Source organism: Cyprinus carpio, chromosome A1, assembly GCF_018340385.1.
Source record: "Cyprinus carpio isolate SPL01 chromosome A1, ASM1834038v1, whole genome shotgun sequence".
Lineage (NCBI taxonomy): Eukaryota > Metazoa > Chordata > Actinopteri > Cypriniformes > Cyprinidae > Cyprinus > Cyprinus carpio.
Genome location: NC_056572.1, coordinates 7,697,119 through 7,721,233, shown reverse-complemented (window position 1 = coordinate 7,721,233; position 24,115 = coordinate 7,697,119). Strand labels below are relative to the sequence as shown.

General features: G+C 36.3%; 3 protein-coding genes across 3 annotated transcripts; 2 read left to right on the top strand and 1 right to left on the bottom strand.

Moving 5' to 3' along the window:
* The first annotated feature begins 150 nt into the window (after positions 1-150).
* Positions 151-9,262, top strand: LOC122146597 (regulator of G-protein signaling 11-like). The gene is made up of 9 exons (XM_042766297.1): positions 151-242; positions 794-890; positions 3,506-3,560; positions 4,827-4,929; positions 5,026-5,082; positions 5,169-5,222; positions 5,331-5,407; positions 6,431-6,512; positions 9,254-9,262. Exons 1-9 carry the CDS (start codon positions 180-182, stop codon positions 9,260-9,262), a joined length of 597 nt encoding a protein of 198 aa, XP_042622231.1. The 5' UTR covers positions 151-179.
* Positions 8,460-19,597, bottom strand: LOC109074880 (transmembrane protein 8B-like). The gene is made up of 13 exons (XM_019090888.2): positions 19,437-19,597; positions 18,884-19,061; positions 17,555-17,765; positions 17,140-17,264; positions 16,606-16,868; positions 16,177-16,502; positions 15,007-15,100; positions 14,805-14,922; positions 14,326-14,465; positions 14,068-14,246; positions 13,756-13,902; positions 12,946-13,062; positions 8,460-9,840 (listed from the first exon to the last, which is right to left on the bottom strand). The coding sequence occupies exons 1-13, from the start codon at positions 19,495-19,497 to the stop codon at positions 9,547-9,549; spliced, it is 2,253 nt and encodes a 750-aa protein (XP_018946433.1). The 5' UTR covers positions 19,498-19,597; the 3' UTR covers positions 8,460-9,546.
* Positions 19,598-21,742: 2,145 nt separating this feature from the next.
* LOC122145905 (protein PERCC1-like) lies at positions 21,743-23,860 on the top strand. Its single transcript, XM_042762219.1, has 2 exons — positions 21,743-22,210; positions 22,798-23,860. The coding sequence occupies exons 1-2, from the start codon at positions 22,137-22,139 to the stop codon at positions 23,570-23,572; spliced, it is 849 nt and encodes a 282-aa protein (XP_042618153.1). The 5' UTR covers positions 21,743-22,136; the 3' UTR covers positions 23,573-23,860.
* The last annotated feature ends 255 nt before the right edge of the window (positions 23,861-24,115 follow it).

Below are 24,115 nucleotides of genomic sequence, written 5' to 3'. Positions count from 1 at the left end.
TTTTGTACAATTATCAATTTGAATCAATCTCCACAAGGAGGCACTATTTCATACCTGGTTATGGCACGTGTGGTAGTCGAATACAGCCCCTCCCTCTGACGGGACAGCAGCAGACTCTCCAGCATCAGTTTAAGCATCTTCCAGCTCTCTTCAACTTCACATCCATAGCAGCCGTCAGCATGACCATCAACACACTCAGTCAGGACGGAGTGCAGCTACAGCAAATGCCCTGTCTGACTAAAGTGAGACCTAAGATGTATATTTATTTAGCTCTTACAGTCATACATCTGCTGCAAACGAGCCAGAGCTTCATAATGCTGCTGTTGTTGCCTGCAAGACTATGGAGCTTTTCCTCACATTACTGAAAATGTGTTAAAGTCCTAAAAGACGAGGCTAAAGTTGTGTTTGCATTTTCTTAGGCTACTTATATAACTTATATGATTCATATAACAGTAGTTCTTTAAAAACCAACCAATAAGTCATCCAATTCCTCCTGTTATGTTTATCCCGTTGATGCTTTTGCTGTTTTCTTTAGCTGTTTTCATTGAAACAACAGCTTTTATATAATAAAAATGTATAAAAATTGTTATACTATTTTTTGTTTAAATAATAAAGTTATTATTTATTTAGAGGTGCATCCTGACGTTTTTTTATCTGTTTATTTGTGTATATTTTTCTTTATGCTTTTCACAATTTTAAGCATATTTTAGCTTTCGTGCAGTTTGCAAATAGTTGTGTGGTGTGATACGGGAATTTTTAAAAGTACATATATTTCATGTGTGCCCAAATACAGATGGAGCGCATGATCATATCCATGCAGGACCCTGATATGGGCATCAAGTTGCTCAACCAGTGTCTCCTTATTACGGTCATACCACACACAATGACTGGTGAGTCTCTCTCTTGCTCTTGCTCTTTCTCTCTCTCTTTCTCCATGACTGCATCAAACTTCAAGCTCCACTCACTCTCTTTTGATAATCCCAAATAAACATGACTGTTCTACGTTTTTTCCAGCCCCTGACATGTTATGGCACGATTATAGAGAGACAGCTGAGACATGACTAGAATATTTTCCTATTATTACTGTGGAAAAAGTCAGCATTTAACAGCAAAGTATCCATGCATATCTCGGAAAGTCTTGAGTGCGCATGAGGACAGAGAATCAAAAGAAGCTTGCGCAGTGAAATTAGATTCCTGTGTTTGCTTTCAGTCTCTGTGCTCAATTTTCTCGCTATTAATTAGTCTAACAGTGAATGTTTTGCACCTGCTCTGGTCTTTTAGAGGACACGGGGCTACGAGTGAATGAACAAATGACTTTCTTTGGCAAATCAAAGATAATTACAGGTCAAAATCACTTAAAGGAACAGTTGACCCAAAAATGAACTTTTGCTGAAAATTTCCTCACCATCAAGTCATCCAAGATGTAGATGAGTTTGTTTTTTCATCAGAACAGATTTGGAGAATTTAGCGTTACATAACTTACCCACCAGTGGATCCTCTGCAGTGAATGGGTGCCGTCAGAATGAGAGACCAAACAGGTAATAAAAACACCACAATACTCCACAAGTAATCCACACGACTCCAGTCAATCAATTAATGTCTTGTGAATCCATCATTAAGATGTTTTTAACTTCAAACCATTGATTCTGGCTAAAATAGTCCTCAATTAATAATATGCTTTCTCCAGTGAAAAAGTCTTCTTGTCTGAAACAGGAGAGAAATATACACAGCTCAAACACCATTCTAAACAAGTCATATCTTGGCCAGAAGTCATGGCTCAACCGTTAAACAAGTGATGTGATGCTACATTTCTCCAAATCTATTCAAGTGAGGAAATAAACTCTGCTTGTTTATACAGGTCCTTCTCAAAAAATTAGCATATTGTGATAAAAGTTCATTATTTTCCATAATGTAATGATAAAAATTAAACTTTCATATATTTTAGATTCATTGCACACCAACTGAAATATTTCAGGTCTTTTATTGTTTTAATACTGATGATTTTGGCATACAGCTCATGAAAACCCAAAATTCCAAATCTCAAAAAATTAGCATATCATGAAAAGGTTCTCTAAACGAGCTATTAACCTAATCATCTGAATCAACTAACTAACTCTAAACACCTGCAAAAGATTCCTGAGGCTTTTAAAAAAACTCCCAGCCTGGTTCATTACTCAAAACCGCAATCATGGGTAAGACTGCCGACCTGACTGCTGTCCAGAAGGCCATCATTGACACCCTCAAGCGAGAGGGTAAGACACAGAAAGAAATTTCTGAACGAATAGGCTGTTCCCAGAGTGCTGTATCAAGGCACCTCAGTGGGAAGTCTGTGGGAAGGAAAAAGTGTGGCAAAAAACGCTGCACAACGAGAAGAGGTGACCGGACTCTGAGGAAGATTGTGGAGAAGGACCGATTCTAGACCTTGGGGGACCTGCGGAAGCAGTGGACTGAGTCTGGAGTAGAAACATCCAGAGCCACCGTGCACAGGCGTGTGCAGGAAATGGGCTACAGGTGCCGCATTCCCCAGGTCAAGCCACTTTTGAACCAGAAACAGCGGCAGAAGCGCCTGACCTGGGCTACAGAGAAGCAGCACTGGACTGTTGCTCAGTGGTCCAAAGTACTTTTTTCGGATGAAAGCAAATTTTGCATGTCATTCGGAAATCAAGGTGCCAGAGTCTGGAGGAAGACTGGGGAGAAGGAAATGCCAAAATGCCTGAAGTCCAGTGTCAAGTACCCACAGTCAGTTGGTCTGGGGTGCCATGTCAGCTGCTGGTGTTGGTCCACTGTGTTTTATCAAGGGCAGGGTCAATGCAGCTAGCTATCAGGAGATTTTGGAGCACTTCATGCTTCCATCTGCTGAAAAGCTTTATGGAGATGAAGATTTCGTTTTTCAGCACGACCTGGCACCTGCTCACAGTGCCAAAACCACTGGTAAATGGTTTACTGACCATGGTATTACTGTGCTCAATTGGCCTGCCAACTCTCCTGACCTGAATCTGAATCTATGGGATATTGTGAAGAGAAAGTTGAGAGACGCAAGACCCTACACTCTGGATGAGCTTAAGGCCGCTATCGAAGCATCCTGGGCCTCCATAACACCTCAGCAGTGCCACAGGCTGATTGCCTCCATGCCACGCCGCATTGAAGCAGTTATTTCTGCAAAAGGATTCCCGACCAAGTATTGAGTGCATAACTGAACATAATTATTTGAAGGTTGACTTTTTTTGTATTAAAAACACTTTTCTTTTATTGGTCGGATGAAATATGCTAATTTTTTGAGATAGGAATTTTGGGTTTTCATGAGCTGTATGCCAAAATCATCAGTATTAACACAATAAAAGACCTGAAATATTTCAGTTGGTGTGCAATGAATCTAAATAGATAGATAGATAGATAGATAGATAGATAGATAGATAGATAGATAGATAGATAGATAGATAGACAGATCAAGGTTTTGTCAGATACAGTGTGCTTATGTTGAGTAGTATTCTTTGATTTTATACAGGTACAGATATTGTTGAAAGGCTGATTAAGAAGTTTTCTATCTCTGATGAAGGTAGGAAATTAATATAACTTATAACTATATTTTGTCAAAGAACAATGAGGTTGTTGTCATTATTAAACTAATGTGGCAGTGACTTCTGCATTGACGAACAATTCTTTTTTCTTTTCTTTTTTCAGAAAATGTAACAAACAATTGTTTACTGTTTGCATAAAAATTATGTATTTGAAATTAATTTACAAAATAATAATTAAAAAAAAGATGCTTATAAGTTGCGTTGTAGCTCCATCATGATTTCAGTGTGAACTTACTGTGTGCATGTGAGAGCCTGTGTGTGTAATAATTTCCATGCTATCTGCTGTGGTGTATTTCTTTGAGTTTTCCAGTTACCTGTGTGTGGCTCATACAGTAGAAAGTGTTCTCAAGAGACAACATTATTCTCCATGTGCCTTCCTGGGGGACTTACACACACACACATAACCTTGGGGAGCTGAATTGCTTATTAAAGTTGCTTTAAATTAAAGTCAGATTTTAAGTTATGTAAGCTGAGTTGTGTGCAAGATTTTTAATAAGAAATGCACAAATGTCACACTCTCAGAAAACAGGCTGTGTGGTTCAGAAAGCCCTAATAAACAAGTAATGCTGCGCACAGCTGTGTCTAAAATAAACAAGACTCCAGAGAGTTTGGCAGATCTGTGCACTGCAGTGGGGGAACACCATGTGTAGGCAATGATTAGACTGAAATGTATGTACTCTCAAATAATGTTATCCCCAGAAAGCATTGGTTGACTTTGTTAACTGAGTATTAGGAAAATATCTATGTAGTTCATGTAGCTCAAACACTAGAGCACAGTATAGTAATGCTAAGGTCGTGGATTTGAATCCCAGATAATGCATGAACTAAAAATTAGGTTTAGCTTAAACACAGTGTAAGCTGCTCTGGATAAAAATATCTGCCAGATATGTAAATGTATAAAAGCTGGCCTTTAGCTGGTAGACCATCTTGGATCAGCAATAAAGCAGCTACCAGGTGATCAAGCTGGTTTTTGGTACATTGCAGCTATTTAAAGACCAGCTTGAACCAGGTAATAAATCTGTTGTCAATAAAGTACAAAAAATTCAAACAAAAATTTGTAAATATAACAAAGATATATATGTTGGGGGGTATAACATTAAAAATTTCATGTAAATTTTGAATGTTTCAATTTCAGCAATCTTTGGTTTTATTTTATAATTATTTATTTGATTTATAATTATTTAAATTTTTATCTAATTGTTTATGTTTCTGTGGGTATGTATTATGTATATGTATCATGTATATTATTTTTTTCATTGGACAAATCTTTGTGAAGTACGGCTACATTTACCCTTTAAAAGAGCCCAGAAACTTTATTCTGAAAGTTGACGATTCACCTTATCGCTTCCAGGTGTTTATATTTACTCACATATACACAATATTTAAATAAAATGCCATGCCGTATCAGCAGTTGCTAAATTTCTGAATTAATCTCTGTCTTTATCAGACGCCATATTACTGGATGTCAACACGCTGGCTGGCTTCAGAACTGGACTATGGTGAGGCCCAACTTCAAATGGTTCATGACAAAAAATTTTTTACCAAATGTTGTAGCAAACTAAAATATATTTGCATCAAAGAATGCAAAAGGAGATACTTCACAGCATGTTCAAAAAACAAGGAGAACTAACTGAGTATGAAAAGGTATGTGGGTCAAAAGCCAGTCACACCATAGAGAAACAAGACTCTACAATGTAGTCATGAACCCATGGAGCAATCTGTTGTTCATTTCTCAATCTCTTTCTTTGTTAGGAGTGCTATAATGCTTTACATAAACGTATCATCCACACCTGGGACTTTGTTGTGATGCAGGCAAGAGAGCAGCTCAGGTAACTTTCCTTTTCCATCATTAAACGTGCACACACACACACACACACACACACACACACACACACACACACACACACACACACACACACACACACACACACACACACACACACTTAATGCTTTCTTCAGCCTATCACATTGAGCCCTCTATTGCATGCATTGTAAAAGCAAAGTGTAAAAAAAAAATCATAAAGACACTTTTATCACAAAATGAACCACAAAATGAAAAAAAAAAATTGTAAATTGTTTTAAATCAGGTAAATAATGCTGAAAATGTCACCAATAGTTACATCCATGAAAATATATGTATATATTATTTTATGTATATTTAAATATTTGAAGTGAAAAATGTCTCTACACTTTCAGCTACTGATGTTAGAATATTACAAATGTTTTTAAATAAATAAATAAACAGTTTTATTACACTCGACTCAACATTAGTTTAATAGATTTTAACTTAACTGCTTACTACTTTAAATAATAAAATAATTAAATTGGCTCCTAGCTTAACTTTTTTACTTTAATTTTATTAGGGTTGTTATAGTTACTAATACTAAATTTTTTTTTAATTGTTACTAAAATAAAAGTTAACAAGAAATATATATATCATCTAGTTGCGAAAGGACCATTTCTCATTTTCATTTAGTTTAACTTGATACACTAAAAAACTAAAACAGAAATAAAAATGAATAAAAACTGTGTAAAAAATTAATAAATAAATAAATTAAAATTACAAAAAAACATATAACAGAATTACCAAAACTTTAATTCAAATTTAAAATGAAAATGGAAAATATAAAAAAAAAACTAAGCTAATTCGTAATATAAATAAAAACCGAAATAGGATCTCAGTGATATCAAAATAAGACTAAATTTAATTTAAATATCTTTTTTTGAACTCAAGTTTTATGCACTAATGAATATTAATAATCAATAAAAAATCCATACAAAATATTTTCTGAGGGTTGATGTTGCACTTTACATCTGTGCATTTGCCATATGATCATTTTCTCTTGTTAAAGGGCATCAAAACAGCGTCAGAAAGCAGATCGTATAGTGCTGGAGTGTCAGGAGCATGCTTCCTGGCTAGTGAACAGACCTCCTGTAAGTGCTGAACTCTATAAACTCACAACACTTACAAAAAAACACCCTGGCAATGCTTATACCATGGTATTCTAAATGGAACACTAACATCCAAAATACATTGAATAGTCATAAACAACATTTGTAACATTTGTTTAAATCAAGCAAATAATGCTGGAAACACTTATATCATGGTATTCTTTAAAGTACATTGGAGTACCATAGTATTGCCATCAGGATTGCAATCTTTGTCAGTTCGTAAATAAAATAGACAGAAAACTAACATCCTGCTTATTTTTGAATGTATCTCCTGTGTGATGTAGAAATTCAAAGCATGTCAAATGCATCAGTCAGTGTCGACTAAACTGTGTGTGGAGTGCTGGAGCTTTAGCTTCATGGAGCTGCTAAGTGACCCAGTGGGCAGAAAAGAGTTTCTCACCAACAAAAAAAAAAAATTCATCAAAACACACACACACACACACACACACACACACACACACACACACACACACACACACACACACACACACACACACATACACACACACACACACACACACACCAATTTTACTCAAGATTAAATTTGATAGAAGTACTATATGAAGTAAGGAAGTCATATTGTAATTATAACCTTTACAAACAGTACAATGTTGGTACCATGGTATAGTTATAGCATCAGATGGTAGTAACATAGTACATAGATATATTGTTTACCAAAGTACTGAAAAAAATATAGACTGATAATCGGTGTGATCAATAATTTGTACTGATATTCCACTTAATCATTTCAGTATTTGGTTTACTAATAAATGGCGCCATCTGCTAGAGCTATATGGAATAACACCCAAATGCCACCAAACAGCTAATGTTTACAATATAATATTGGACTTTTTACATAACAGTAAAAAGTCTGTTTTTACATAAAAGTAAAGTGGGGTTGGTAAGATTTTTCAGTCCAGTGTCCAGTGAATACCTGAAGTGACATGATGGGACAGAGTTCATCTGTACTCTGTACGTCTGTAGTAAATGTGTAAGTCTATATAATAAATTATTGGTAACTTGACATAAAAGGCTAATCTTAATCTGTATCTGGTAAATAATCCTGAGTAAAGGAATTAGTCAGTAGAAGTATTCAAAAGATACAGGTTTACATAGAAAACACATTAGCTTTAATGTCAATCACTCTAAAAGAAGGAAATGCCTTACACTTTGACATACATATGTAGTGTTACAAAAGTCTTTATAGCTCACCAAGGCTGCATTTAATTATATATGTATGTATGTATATAGTAAAAACAGCAATAATGCAAAAAGTTATTACAATTTAAAACACCAGTTTTCTACATTAATGTATTTTAAAAAGTTCCTGTGATGGCAAAGCTGAATTTTCAGCAGCCATTACTCAAGTGTCACATGATTAATCAGAAATCATTCTGTGCTGATTGTAAAAAAAAAAAAAAAAAAAATATATATATATATATATATATATATATTTAAGCTTAAGATTTTTAAGGTGTTCTTGCACAGCATTAGCTAATTAGATGTGTTTAAAATAAAGTTTAACTATAATACTAAACCTTGTTCTAATGAAGTTGATGTGAAAAGTGACAAAAAAAATTAACTAAGTAGCCTGTTTTAAATAATCATTGCATTATTTCTCAATTTATTGGCATATAGATTATAGAACATTTTAAGAAAAAAAGAGGCAGAAATCAAGAGCACAAATAATAATAAAAACTTAAAAAACAACAACAAAGAAACTTTAACATGTACCTTCATCAATATAAACATATTCTCTGTGATTGCACTGCCTCATTCTCAAACCCAAACACAAGTGTATATTTGTGCAGTTTACAAGGCCTACCGATAAACACAAACAAGAACAAGGATTGTAATGATAACCCATATTAAATCAAAACTAAATCCCAGAAGAAAGAATAAAAGGTAATGGAACTATTAGCAAATATCTTAGTTTAGCTCATTTATTTATTTTTCAATATTATTTTTAATTCCAATACAAAATGAATACAAAACATTGTAAAACATATCTGTATCATATTCCAACCATGATTTAACACTTTAACTCCTCTGGAAGAAACAAGAGATGAATCACCTTGCTGTTACAGTTAAATGGAAAACCACAAAACTGATTTACATACATTTGAGTTTTAAAGGATAGTTGCAATATACATTTAAACCTAAATGCCTCTTCAAGTTGAAACTAGCCTGAGGGTTCCAAAGTACAGTACTATGCATATCTATGTAAAGCCTTGAGCAATACAGAGGTTCATCTTAAATATATCAGGTCATCTTATGTCAGACACCCATTATAAACAAACAGATCTTTAACTTATCAAGGAGACACAGCCATTCATACTTGCATACAAGCGCAATTTCACATACTGGCTCAAGCAAGTTTAAAATGTTCTTCCCCTTGGAAAAGTAAGAGCAACATCTCAAGAAAAATACTAAGGCTTTTAGGGAGGAAGAAGGGAGGTATCTTCTTGTACATTCCTGACAGTGGTGTAAATAATAGTGTAAACATTTAATAATAGTGTAAAATTTGGCTATTATCCAGTTTAAAGGAATAGTTTATTCAAAAATGAAATTTATGGCATTATTTACTCACCCTCAGGTCATTCAAACCTGTATGCAGTTTTTTTTTCTTTTTCAATGAAATACAAAAAAAAGTTTCCATTTGCCAAAAAACACCATATAAGTAGTTTATATGACTTGTGCACTATATTCCAAGCCTTCTGAAGACTTTGTGAGAAACTGACCAAAATAAGTTGTTATTCACTAATAATATTCCCTTGACTGATGTGGTCACCATGAACTCTGAAGAATCTCCTATTGTGTTCCATTGATTTGATTTATGGGTTTAGAATGACAGTAAAAATTTCATTTTTGAAGTAGTTATGAATGTGCGTACAGCCATACTGGTGACTGCAGACGAGAATCTTTCATATAAAGCTTGACGTGTTTCTTATAGCTAATCAATAACATTTGTAAAACTGTAAAAATCCAGTTTGTGCAAATATCAATAACAGTGTATTTAGTTGACAGTGTAATGCTCTACTTTCTCATTTTTACATCTCCTGTAGCTACAGATTTTGTTCGTCCAGCCCCAGGGGGGAACGTGTTTTTCACGGGGTGGTAAGAGGAAGACCACGCTCGCGGCCACCATGACATGCCATATGGAATGAGTGTAGTAGTAGTTGCTGTCAGTCTGAGCAAAGACATACACGCACACTCCAATCAATGCAGATACGATGCCCGGAAGCAGGAACAACACCCAGCGACGCCACAACGGAGGGTAACACTGATGCCGTTTCACACCTCGATAAACCTGTCGGGTAACACAAGTGAACAGATTGAGACATATTTCAAAGCTGCTCATCATTACATTGAGATGTATTGTGAATGTTATTTAAGAGTTGAATGGAATTTCCCCTGTATAAAATAAAAATGCAGAAAAGTTTTTTTTAATTTTTTTTTTTATCATCAGTTTTAGAAAGAAGTTCAAGGCAGAATTTATTTGATTAAAATACAATAAAATCTGTAATATTGTGATGTTATTACGACTTTAAATAACTTTAAAATCTGAATTTTCAGCAGTCATTATTACTCTAGTCTTCAGTGCCACTTGATCCTTCGGAAATCATTTTAATCAGTGGCGGCTCTAGACAAATTTTACTAGGGGGGCCAAGGAGGGGCCAGTGTTTAACCAGAGGGGCACATTAAAAATGCCAACACATTTTATTTAAAGATTATAAACTTTATTTTACTTTAAAATCATATTAACATTCATTTTGTACAAGAGTGAGTGCAGGTGCAAAAGAGGTAGGCCATTAAAAAAAATGAAAAATACAGTACAGGGTACAAATACAGGGTGTCAATTCAATGCGAAAATAAAAATCCAGGGTACAACAAAGGGTACAACAATGTGCCATTTCCTATTTATGGAAGCCTCACTTCTGTGGACAGACAGTCCACACTTAAGTTTTTGAACTGGCACAACAATGCTGGAACAACTGAATTTTAATAAAATATAGATACACTACACTACAGCTGTCTGGAAAACGGTCCACAAATACATCAAGATCCAAAGCCTTGGCCCTTCTGGACTCTATGCTCAGGACACCAAGATCACTGAGTCTCTCATCAGTAGTGGTGGACCGCAGGAAGGTTTTTATCAGTTTCATTGTGGAGAAACTGCGTTCGCAAGAAGCTGAGCTTACAGGAAGGGTAACGGCAATCTTGCACAGTCTAAAGAGCTCAAAGAGAACTTCCCTGTATGGCTCAATAAAACAAACCAGCTCAACTGTACTGCATGGCTTTTAAACTTCACCACTCTGTATTTTTCTGTCCAAAACTCTCTTAAATTGATGGAGCTCATGCCCTAAATCATCAATGTCTGCATTAAACAAACGGCTAAAAGAAAAACCATCCCCCTCCTAAAAAAACACAACACTCTGGGCTGCTGAGAGACTGTATGCTTCTCATGAGCTCACAGTTGGTATTGGAGAAACGTCTGTTCAACTCATTGAGCATGCTGTCAATTACAGGATAGAAAAATGACGTACGAAACATATCTTTGTCGCGTTCTACCTCCCTCTGACAAACAGTGCTTAGTGTGCAGTAGCCACTGAGTCTAGAGCTCAGCATTTTCTGACATTTCGCCTCTGACGTTGCAGATTCACACTGCTCACAAATATTCAATGCTTCATCCAACAACTTATCAAAGAAAGACTCCTGCCTGTGGTCTTTCAATGTCTGGAATAAAGCATTTAGTAAGTCAACAGCTCTTTACAGATCTACAGTTTGTGACTGTAACATGTCAGACAGTAGCTTTGTCTCCCCAAACAATTTACGCAGAGTAACAAGATGCACAACAAATTCTAGGTCAATTTGAGCCAGAAGACCTCGGGCCTCAACAGTTCTTTCACCATGACGTTCTTGAGCAATCTCTTGCAGTAGTCGTTTAAGGGCAGGTAGAGTGTCCATAATATTACGTAGGGCTAGAAATCGGCATGCCCAACATGTGTCACTTAAACGTTGCAGCTCTCTTGTTCTGCCATACATTTCTCTTTGGAGAGACAGCCATTTTGGGTGCACATATGAGGCAGAGGTAAAAATATAAAGACTCTGCAACAAAGAAAAAAAACTCCTCTGTTTCTGGGACACTTTTGACTACATCAACTAACACTAAATTGAGACAATGTGTACTACAATGGATGCAGAAGGCAAATTTAGGCTGTTCTTTGATCCTTGCCTGTACCCCTGAATGCTTACCGCTCATAATGGCAGCGCCATCATACGCTTGGCCTACAAGGTTATTTTTGTAGTTCAGGCTATAACGTTCCAGTAAGTGCACTATTTTTCCAGTAAGCCCTGCTGCATCTAACTTCTCTGCAGATTCAAAATGGAAATGGCCCCATTGTAATAGTACCTGTGTGTGAAAGAAATCTGTTCCCTTTTTGAAATATCCTTTGTTTCATCTTCCATGATGCTAAAAACCTCACTGTTCTTCACTTCTTCTATGATTTCAGACCGAACCATTTCTCCCAAACAACCTCATTCTGGATCATTTTGCTTGTGTACTTTGCATTGTGAATGGAAGTTAATCTTCTCTTAACAAGTGGGTCGTGGTTAGCAAGTGTTTTAAGAATTTCCCTAAAGTTTCCTTTGTTAATGTACTCTTCAGATTCATCGTGTCCTCTTTGTGCTATGTTTTGTGTAGCTGTAAGTAACAGCACTTCCCCAATTGTTTTAATGTATGCACGATTTTCTTGTACTTGTTTAGTGTGTTCTTTGTCAAGAACATTTGCTAGTGTTGCATCAGTTTTAACAGCTCTTTGATAATCCCTCCATGCTATCATTGCACACTTGTGCCGTTCAGACTTGTACTGCATGTACTGAAAACCCTGCATCTCTCATAGTTACTTTTTTCCAGTTTCTAAAACCAGGTGTTGAAACAAAAACAGTGTCTGGGGCATTTGGTGTGCTAAAATGTCTACATGCATAGCAATATGTAGAGTCCATCATGACAGAATACTCAAGCCATGGATGAAGATTATACCAGTTTGGCCTGAAGCTCCGTCTTCTGTCCCCCATTTTTAACATGCTGATTGGTGTTCAAGAATCATTTCTTATTAAAACAGTTGAATAAATTTGTGCTGCCTAATATTTTTGTGAAATAAAGGTTTTTAAATATTACAAACATCTTTGCTGTTACTTTTGATCAATGTAATGCATGTCTGCTGAATAAACAAACTAATTTCTTTACAAATATTTTACTGACCCCAAAACTTTGAAAAGTTGTATATTTACATACTTACAAAAAAATTAAAAATAAATACAATTCTATTCAAAAAATACTAGTCTGACTCAATATCAACAAAACAATCTAAGAATACTTTATGTTTTGGAGTAATGGAAATTTCAAGCTCACCCAGGATGTTACCATAATGACCAAAGCAAACAGAACAGGTCCTAGAAGGTTCCACAGCCCTCTGCGGTCCAACTGCATCGCCATAGAAATGATGAGAGTGCCCGCCATAAACAATAACTGCAATGTAAGAACAACATAAGCTATTAAAACTGACATGCAACACATAACCCGACTGTAAGTAAATAATGCATTGTGCATATGCATGTAAAGGGATCATATCATGAAAAATTTCCGTGATCTTAAAAAAAAATATATATATATATATATATATTTCATTGTAATATATAAATAGTTTCAGAACCAAAAACTTTATTCCCAGTCTAAAAAGACAATCTACTGAAACTAATCTGCAGAAACTGATTGAAATCTGACATCAGAAGCATGTGAATTTTAACAATAGATGGCCCATATTCTATTCATTCTAAGAAACACTTAACAGTTTGAGGGCGTTTACTGAAGTCTGACATTTCACCCTAACGGTGAAGAGAAAGCCAAAACTCATATGAAAAAATAACCCCTTAACTAAAACGGGGGGAACATTTAATATTTGATTTGACCAAAAATAAAAACATTTTTATGATTATTGATCTGTTAACAACTTATTCTTATAATTTATACATATAATAACATGATTATAAAGTTATACATAATACTTTATTTATTTATTTATTTTTACTAAATAAAAAAAAATACTATTTCACTGGCTTGTTGTTTGTATTGTTTCAAAGTAACAATGTACTTATCTCAACATTTCCTTTAAAAAACAGGTAGGTCTAGTTAAACAAGTGCTATTTAAAGCCCATTACATACATATTTCACAGGATCCTGGAGCCGTGCCATGCACACAATGGTCACCCACACTGACACAACAGAACCCAAGAAATCACAGAACTGGAGAGTGTCGTAGTCCATGATACACATCACAGTCACACCAGGCTGGTCACACGCATGATAAAACTGCAAAAAACACATCTTTATGACTACAATATGCAAAACGAACGAACGAACAATAGATAGATAGATAGATAGATAGATAGATAGATAGATAGATAGATAGATAGATAGATAGATAGATAGATAGATAGATAGATAGATAGATAGATTTGTAACATAAAAACACACCGTGGAGAAAAACATGGTAAAGAAGTAGATGGCAGCCTCAGTGTGGTAGCCTCTGTAAAGTGCTACAACGATGGGTGGGATGAAGAAAAAGTTACTGAAGGTGAGGAGCAGAGCTGCAGCCAGCTGTCGAGAGTACGACTGCGCAGTGGCTCCATCCGTACAGCCCCATCCCTGCCAACCTTTCAACGGAAAAAAAAATACCATTAATTATTAATAATTTACTGCCAGTTTTTGGTGTGTATGTGTGTGTTTGTCTACCTGCTTTGCACACACATGCACCATAGAGGTAGCTGTGCGTGCGTTGTAGTCTGCACTCTCCATACGGCCCACAATCATCAATGCATGCACTCACACTCAGTGACACACTCACTATGGCTGATGCATTCCTGCAGTCAACACTGGGAAGACAAAACAGGAGCAAAAGTAATACTCAGAAGGTGCTTTAAAGTCATCATGACATTCAAACTAATGCCATTTACTTTTATACACGTTCCTGGACCTATTTTGCACAATTCATCAGTGCACATTATACCAAAGAAAAAAGGTCCAGCCTATTTGTTTATTGTTTAACATCTCGTTTTCCTGTTTTTATGGAAATATGAAAGTGTAATGCAAAGCAAATTACATTTCATAACCATAGACATCAAAAACCAACAAGCATATCTGTAGTCATATAATATAAATATATAGGACGGGTCTATCTCTGTGAGTTAGTACCGCATTGCAATCGCACTGACCTGTCATTGCACACGGTCTGGAGGCTGAGGTACCACACTGTTGCATCTGGGAATGGAATCCTCAGCAGTGCCTGTGATTCTTTGCTGCTCACGCTCAGCGAATAACCCTGCATAAGCCCTACACGCACACATATACACAGAGAGCTTCAAATGTGACATGCAGGAAAACATGTATTGCACAAATTGTTTTTTTGTGACTAACCTGTAGCACAAGTCTGGCTGCGGTTGAGGTGCAGTAAAGGAGCAGTAGCTGTGAGACATGCTTTGACATGAGCAAATCCACCAACCAGAGAACTCTATGCCACAAACACAAGAAGAAACAATTGTTATATTTATATTATAACACAATATGAAATCTATCTATCTATCTAATCACATTTTGTTGCTTTGCAGCCTGAAATGAAGATGGATGCCGTTTTTGTAAGACCAACATGTCAGAAAAAAAGAAATAAAAAAACAGAATCACTGAGTTGGAAAAAGGATCACCACCTCCTAAAAACGACTTATAAACTCAATCAGGTGTGGCTAATCACCTCAAAGGCACACAAAGCCATTTGACTTTCAACTGTGGTCAGCTGTGGTTATTTTGATCATGAAAAGAGTTTTCCTGGAGTATTTCAGTCCTTGGTAGTGCAACTGAAGCAAACAATCAACTATGGGTGGCAAGGCACTGTCAAAAGATCTCTGGGATAAAGTTGTGGACAGGCACATGTCAGGAGATGGATACAAAAAAAAATTCAAAGAGTGACCTGAACTTGAGGAGTTCTGCAAAGAAGAGCAGGCAAATATGCAAATGCAGAGTCTAGATGTGCAAAGTTAGTAGAGACATATCCCAACAGAGTAAAGGCTGTAATCAAAGCAAAAGATGGTTCAACAAAATACTGACACCCAGTAGGGGGTGATCCTTTTACCAACTCAGTGACATGTTGGTGTTATGTCTTTCACTTGTGTGTTATAAGTTGCACTGAGTAAATACAGCTGGATAAAACCATTTCAGGCTGCAAAGCAACAAAATGTGATTAAAATGTGACTCTTTTCTATTTCAAATATATTTTTCACAACAGTATTTTTTTTTAAACCATAGTATTTCTCAATTATATATATTTTTCTTTCAGTCTACACTGTAAAAAAATAATTTTTCGAAGTTTTAAAGATTATTGGAGTACATTTTACAATACAAAACTATTTCAGTCTTTCTACTTCAAAATTCAGTTATTTTAAATTGAAATAATATTTTACAATTTACTGATTTTACTGTATTTCTGATTAAATAAATGCTGCCATGGTGAGCACCTTTTGGTTTTCTTTCAAAAATCGTACTGACTGGAAATGTTTTAATGGTATATTTGATTTGATTTGATTTTATTCTTACAGTGTTCAAGTTGAGCTGTACAACAAACGTGCCGCCACTATCACCAGGAGACTGCTCAAGTGTGAGCACAGTTGGAAGGTCCGAGGTCACGGTTAGGTTGCTGGAAACGATGAAGCGTAGTGATAGTACATCCTGTTCATCTCTGAACACTGAAGGGCTTTTCATGCACATTGGCTCAGAGCTGTTAGCATGGAGGCCCGTTTGGTCTCTCATAGAAACGGATGTGTCATTTAGGGAACCTGAGCTGTTGCTTTGGGGAGCAATGATGGTACGAATGAAGGCTGAGGTGTTAAAATCTGAAGAGACGCTCAAAGGTTTACATCCCACTGTGCGTATGAAGTGAGAGAAGAGGGAAAGATATATTATTTAAGAATCAAGCAAAAACTGGCAAAAAAGTGAAATTGAAGTATTAAGTGAATCAAAACAGACCTGTGACATTGGCAGAGATACTGAAAGGTATTGTGGTGTTTGGTTGACTAGTCTCAACCATAACCAGTAGCCAGCTGTTCCACGGGGGAATGAGGACCGATGCAGAGCAGCTCTCTAACCCTGAACAGTTCTGTTTCACCTCCGAGCCCTCCCTCAAAGTGCTGGAGCCTACAGTGACTGACAGCCCACAATCATTTCCCAGCTTTACAGAACAGTTCAAGATGAAAACATCCAACCTGGAGGAGAACTCTGGAACAAAGACCCTAAACAGACAAGATACACAAAAATACTTTAGAATTCAACAAAAACAGAAACTTCACATTTTTTATATATTTTTTTATTTAAAAATATTTTAGAATGATTACATGTGACACTGAAGACTGGAGAAATTATGCTGAAAATTCAGGTTTGTCATCACAGAAATAAATAATATATTCAAATATATTCAAACAGAAACTGCATAATTCAAAATAATAATAATAATAAAAAGTAACAAACATCAATATAATCTACACACACAAAAACAGAGCATACTTAAACAAGGCTGGAGCTGTAGTTAGCGTTTGATAGAGTGGAATGTTGTGTTGCAGGATTGGCAGGTCAGCAGCTCTCCTCAAAAACAATTGTGCCTGGAATAGGTATGAGCAAGATGGCAGTCCCTAAAATAGAAAGCAACAAACAATCACACATTTAAAAAAAAAAAAATCAGCTTATGCATCCCAGGAATAAATTGCATTTTAAAATATATTAAAGTAGAAAACACTTATTTTAAATTGTAAAAATATTTCACATTATTATTGTTTTTATGGTATTTTTAATGAAATAAATGCAAATCTGAACTATTCCAAACTTTTGTCTCCCTATACATATATATAATTTTTTGACTGGGAAAGTTGTCACATTTATATACAGTAGGTAATCTTACACACATATACATATATACACAGACCTGCTGCTCTATCTTTCCTTCATCTTTGGGCAGGTGAGCAGCAAGGAACCAGTCTCCAGGTTTGGGGTGGGTCACATTGAACAGTGTCACATTGCTGCTCTGTCCACTGGGAATGATCAGCGTCAAGTTATGAGCAAGGGAGACTGATGTGGAGTTTGGAAAAGCTGTGCCTAAGGGGTTGATGACCGGGGGAGCTCCTGCCCTAAAGTGCCTGTTAATGTGCATTAGATAGACAAAAGTCAATGATATATGTTAAGAAAACTACTTACTCCTGTCATTTAGCTGCTTTTTTCTACTTTAACAACCAACTCTTATACTGTACAGCACATTTAATGCATTTCAGCTGCTAAAAGTTTATTTAGTCATCTTTTAGGAGTATATTAGTATATAAATGCAATTATTTGACATCTGTATGTGCTCTTTGAATGGTTTGCATGTTTTAAGCATGTTTTAAACAGGTCTTCTGGTATAAATATAGTACACAATAATCCTGGGCTTTTAAAAGATTTCTCATGAGAATCTATCTATCTATACAGTCTCCTAGAAATTATCTCTAAAAAAGACCTCCAAGAAGATCATTCTTAGAGGTATAAAGAATCAGCACACATTAAAATATCATCATTGTCATTACACTTCTCAAACCTAGAAGAAAAAAGGACTTGGTTCTATGTATCTGTTTCTGATTGGATTTTGAGACGTGGACGTTGCACTCAAAAGTGGACGCAGATGAATGCAAGCTTGTAGGGACGAGGTTCAAGCAGACAAAATGACTGAAGAAGTCCTGCATACATCACCAGTCTAATATTTTCACCATAAAGTCCAGTTATGACATTTTGATTAAATATTACGAGGTCAAATTTTTAAAAAAAAAAATTAGACATATGCTGAGATGAATTCTTCATAATAAGAGCTACATCATGCATTTAGATAATAGAACGGGTACATTTTCATTTCATGCCGACTTGAAATACTTATAAACATTAAAACCCACACTTAATATTTGACAACATGTTTTCAAATGGGATTTCAGTGGTTACCACAGTAACATAATTTCTGCCAAAATACCATAGCAACTACAACACTTACTACAACTGTAGTGTAAAACCCTGTAAATCTCATTTAAAGAGTGTAGGAGGTTTTCATTTTATCAGTGATGAGTTATAGCAGGTTCTCTATTAAATTTACCGAAACTTTTACCTATCATAAACTATGGTTATTGAAGGGAAATATGGTTACCATGGTAAAGCTTTGAAAATATTATTTCCCAACTGAAAACACGATGGATTATTCAAACACGTTTGTTTACTGTCATAATTTCACCATACATACACAGTGATGTTTTGGTCGCCACAGTTTAGTCCGGAGCCCCGTGAGACCGTGAGAAGCCACCGCACGAGCACGGCATCCTCCGGTACTCTGAAGTGCTGGAGCCGAACATTGCCGAACCCGCTGTATTTGGACAACCTCTGAGGCGCTTTAGAGTAGAACCCGTTCGAGTAAGTGAGATCTGGGGGGCAGAGCATGACGTCATGACGGCGTCAGACGTAAACAATCACAATAAGCGAGACCCCTTTATTCGCTTAAGACTTACTATATTTAAGACACATTTATGAATAAACAGACTATAAAACAAATTTGCGTCCGATAATCTAAACGATTTAAATATATTTAAGAAAATCCTAGCCTACTGTTGTGACATATTGAGTAAGGGCGAAATACACTTTTACACTTGATTTTACACTATTTTAAACGTATTACATAGTGCAGTTAAATTATTGCGTTTTATTTAATGCCTGAAATAAAATGTCTGAAATGGCTGTTAAAAACGGCTGTTAAATACTGCAAATATATCTAAGATATCTAAAGCGCTCCAAAAACATACCCTCAGCAAAACTGCCAGCGAAAACATACAGTAAAAGGCACAGTGCAAAATACTTTTCCATTTTGCAGTTTAGATTTTCCTCGGTCAGCCCATTGTAGTGTTGATCAAATGTCTAAGGACTATTATAACACGTTACTTCCTGGTTCGAGACAGAAACACGGGACGTCGCCTCATACGTATGCATAACTTCCTCTTCGCTGTTGAAGGATTGAGTCATAAATATTACTTAAGTTTCGCGTCGTTATCCAAAAGGCCTATCTGGTAGCAGTTCCTGTTAGTTAGGCTATTATTCATTATTTTAAAAATCCTACAGTAATATTTTAAAGAAAAATCTGAGCCGCCAGGGACGCTTAGGTTACCATGCTACGTCATCAGGACCTGATTAATATTCATGAGCTATGCCTTCGCTATGGAGCGCAGATTTATTATATTCTGAATGATGTCAATTTCATTTAAAATCATATTTTAAATAGATATTTGTGTGTCCGTACTGTGACTAACATCCAACAGATTTATGGTGACCGTGCGAATTCATGAAAACAGCAAAAGTGCTATGCTATTTGCTCACTATAATTTTCTTGTGCAAAGTGAAATAATTGTTGTTTTTACAGTCGGTGTTCAAAATCAACACACACACACATACACACACACACTGGCCCTTGCGTGCGTGTGTGTGTGAGTGTGTGTGTGTGTGTGTGTGTGTGTGTGTGTGTGTGTGTGTGTGTGTGTGTGTGTGTGTGTGTGTGTGCTCAGCATGAGTGAATATGAGCCGGACGCAGGGCAATAGAAGGGCTAATGACCAGCAGCAGAGAGCACAGCATCTGGACTAACATATGTCAGAGAAAAAGAACACTTAACTGCAGCTTCAGGTTGGTCAGACAACATGTAATGACTCAACCTTCCATCAGCTACAGGTGAACATTACACATGATATATATATATATATTATACACACACACACACACACATATATACAATATTTATATATACATACACACACACACACACACAAATATACACACACACTCTCTCTCTCTCTCTCACACACACACACACACACATGTTTGTTTTTGTGAAAAGTGGGGACATCCCATAGGCGTAATTGTTTTTATACTGTACAAACTGTATGTGCTATTGCCCTACACCAACACTACACCTAATCCTACCCCTTACAGGAAACTTTGTGCATTTTTATTTTCTCAAAAAAACAAAACAAATTCTGTATGGTTTATAAGCGTTTTGAAAAAATGGGGACATTGGTTATGTCCTCGTAAGTCACCCTCTCCTTGTAATACCTGTGTCATACCCATGTCATTATACAAAGTTGTGTCCTGATATGCAGAGCCGGATTATCCATTAGGGCACTTGGGCCAGTGCCCAGGGGCACCAACCATTCACAACCACTAGGGGGGCACCACGATACAAGCTTTAAAAATATTTTTCGTAAATTGTTTTATTATTGACTTGAAATTCTTGAAAGACCATACATAACCCGTTTATGAACACTAACACTAACTTAATAATAAATTATAAATAAATAAAGATTACATGACCACTATCTCTTACTGCTTACTGCCCTTACTGCTAATGTTAGTGCCCAGGGGCACCACACTGTCTTAATACGGCCCTGCTGATATGTCACAAAAACACACAGACATACACACACTCTCTCTCTCTCTCTCTCTCTCTCTCTCTCTCTCTCTCTCTCTCTCTCTCTCTCTCTTTTAATATTCGTTAATATTACACACACACACACACACACACACACAAACATGTTAAGTCCTGCATCTACAGTATATTCCTCATATGCTGTTGATTGTAATGTACTTTTGCATACCTTAATATCACACAACCTGTAGTTGGAAAAAAAAAAAAGTTTAAACAAACTTGACTGAATTGTTTCTTATGACCTTAATTTTTTTTTTTTCATATTTTATAAGCCTACTTCAAATACAATTTTTTTTTTTTTTTTTTGCACTAGGCTAGCCTACATAATCCCCTCTTTTAAGACCTGGGTAGTTGTCACACTTTTGAATATATAATTTTATGTTAGATAATGAATATTAATTAAACTGCTAATGAAAACACACATTTGTCTAATTTATAACTTTGACATATTTGGCTTTGTGACAGTTTTCCTGTGTGACAACTCCCGGTCTGTCCTATATTCATATTTAATTAACATCATAAATGATTAATGATTCAGTCTCTATTTTAAGCTTGCAGAAACAACATTTTGCTGTTGCGCATTGTGCATTTCAAACTTTAGAGTTGTTCTGTTTTGGCCTGGTACACATTATTTATTAGGGCAAACGCAGCCCACACAGATCAAAGGACTATCATGAGCCATTTGGCTTGCTTGTCTTTTTAATGGGGTTTTATAAAGGGGCTCATTCAAAAGTCAAAACGGCGTAAGATGCGATTTCACGCCTTTTTAGGTTCATCCTTAAGTGGTCACCAGTACACGATAACAGCTGTGTGTCAGACGGTGTGTATGTACGTCTGTTTATACGCTCTGAGATGAACGGACACTTGAGCGTCCCCCGGCAAACGAAGCGGGCAGCACGCGCCAGTTTCCGTTCATCTCTCCGGTTGCTGGGCGCCAAGATAAACTCACGCTCTGTTTGAGCAGAACACAATTACAGACGCGCGCGTAAATATTTGCTCAGAAAACAGACTCCCCGCGAGCTTTGGGTATAAATGAGCAAACCGCTAATTATCCATGACGCGAACGGACAGCACGACTTCGCGAGCGACATCCATAGCATTACACGGTAAGAGAGGCTCACTGGTCACACTTTAACTTTTTATGATATAACAAACTAGCCTTATTAAATGACTTTCTTTATTTCTTTGAGAATAGAAAGAAAAGTAGTCACATTTAAATATTCTTATATGCATATCGTGTTTTTTTTCTGTTAGCCTATGAAAAAAAAAACTTGTCGCAATATCATAAATAATGCAGAATGCCACACACAGATATATAAATATATAGCCTATATTTATTTATTCTGTGAGTTTTTAAAGAACACATACTTTCTTATAATTTTCCTGTAATAAAAACCTGTGAAATATCATTTGCATCAGTGATCTTGTGCAGTTTATTGTAAAGTTGTTATTATTGTTGTTGTTGTTATAAATAAATAAATCAGGTAATAAATTGTGTAAGATTACCAATCTAAATGTAAGGGTACTACTTTCCCCAATCTGGTATTTATAAAAAATACTCTTATTCTGAGAAAACAGTAAAAAAAAATTTACTCAACCATACAGTGTACTCAACCATATAGCCCTTTACTTGTGACTTCTTGTCCCACCTGGTGTTATTTATATTTCTATATACCTCTAATTTCCTTCATAGTATGGCAGCAAGTGTTATCAGGACACTGAGTAATCTGGGTAATCTGGGTTTGGCGAAACCCTTTCCTCCTTGCTTCTTTCCGGCTGAGGATGAGGAAGAGACTGAAGAAGAATATGAAGAGGATCTGAGAGAGGACAGTTTGGAGGAGGAAGAGGATGCAGTAGCAAGAGAGTCGCAAGAGGAAGAGCCATGGAGTTTTGATTCATCCCCCAGTAACGGTGAGATGACCAACCAGCTCCTGCGGTTTGCTGAACTCATCAGCAACGATGTCCAGCGCTACTTTGGGCGAAGCCAAGACCCTGATGCCTGTGACATTTATGCAGAGAAACCATGTCCGAAAGTCGGGGGCCGCCAGCGATACTATGCCGACTTCATCAAAGTAGCATCATCAGGGCAGGCGGAGGAGCCTGAGTCGCTCGGGCCCCTTGCAGAGCTCTTTCAAGATGCTCAAAGGAAAGGGCGGGGTTTACCCATGAGCCAACGTCACCTGCCAGTCAGCTTCTGGACAGAGCCTTTCGCACAACAACTTGACATGTTAGGTGATACAAGCATGCAAAATAACTCGCTCAGTATGATCAACACATCGGAGAGCTCCATTAACATCAACACATCATTGAGCATGTTCAGTAACACGAGCGTTTGCACCATGACCAGCTCCAGTATCTCAGGGACTCTCAGTAGCTCAAGCACCCCAGACTTCAGTGATTTACTTGCTCACTGGGCCATGGACAGAGAGAATCCCAATGAATTCAACTGTGACTATCCACTAACATAATCAATCAGCCCATCTTCCACACAAAATATCATGTTAATTTGTTCCTGATACATTTCTTCTTGTTCGTACTTAGTAGTTTTAATTTGTTGTAACCTTATTTTTGTAAACTTATTTTATTTTATTACATTTTTAATTTTATTTTATATCTGCTATTTTTGGCAGTGTATTAAGTACTGCTTTTTTTTTTTAAATACTACTTAGTTTAATTGATTATTCTTACGCTCAAGTTTGTTTTCATGTATAAAAAGAGCATCATTTTGCTAAAACATGTATGCAACAATTTGCTATTAAAATACCCTGTTTGTGATCAAAAATGCTTCTAACTCCTGACACACTTACAAGTCATAAATAGGTAAGGAATGATGTAGTCAGGTCACAGTCACAAAATAAATTGCAACAACTGGACCTCAACATGACCAAATATGACCCAATATAACATGAATGAATGCAGGAAATTGGTTACTTGCAGATAGGGCTGTTTTCGTCAACTAAACTAAAATAATAAAAAAGCGTTAGGCTAACTGAAATAAAATATTATATAAA

Excerpts from the sequence above, each read along its gene's own strand:
- LOC122146597 (XM_042766297.1), top strand. The coding sequence starts at position 180 with ATGACCATCAACACACTCAGTCAGGACGGAGTGCAGCTACAGCAAATG. Across the intron at positions 891-3,505 it reads CATACCACACACAATGACTG|GTACAGATATTGTTGAAAGG; the intron begins GTGAGTCTCTCT and ends GATTTTATACAG. Across the intron at positions 3,561-4,826 it reads TCTATCTCTGATGAAGGTAG|TTTTTTCATTGGACAAATCT; the intron begins GAAATTAATATA and ends CATGTATATTAT.
- LOC109074880 (XM_019090888.2), bottom strand. The coding sequence starts at position 19,497 with ATGGAAAAGTATTTTGCACTGTGCCTTTTACTGTATGTTTTCGCTGGC. Across the intron at positions 16,869-17,139 it reads ACAGCTCCAGCCTTGTTTAA|GGTCTTTGTTCCAGAGTTCT; the intron begins GTATGCTCTGTT and ends TTGTCTGTTTAG. Across the intron at positions 15,101-16,176 it reads TACAGCTCAACTTGAACACT|AGTTCTCTGGTTGGTGGATT; the intron begins GTAAGAATAAAA and ends TTTGTGGCATAG.
- LOC122145905 (XM_042762219.1), top strand. The coding sequence starts at position 22,137 with ATGAGCAAACCGCTAATTATCCATGACGCGAACGGACAGCACGACTTC. Across the intron at positions 22,211-22,797 it reads GACATCCATAGCATTACACG|TATGGCAGCAAGTGTTATCA; the intron begins GTAAGAGAGGCT and ends TTTCCTTCATAG.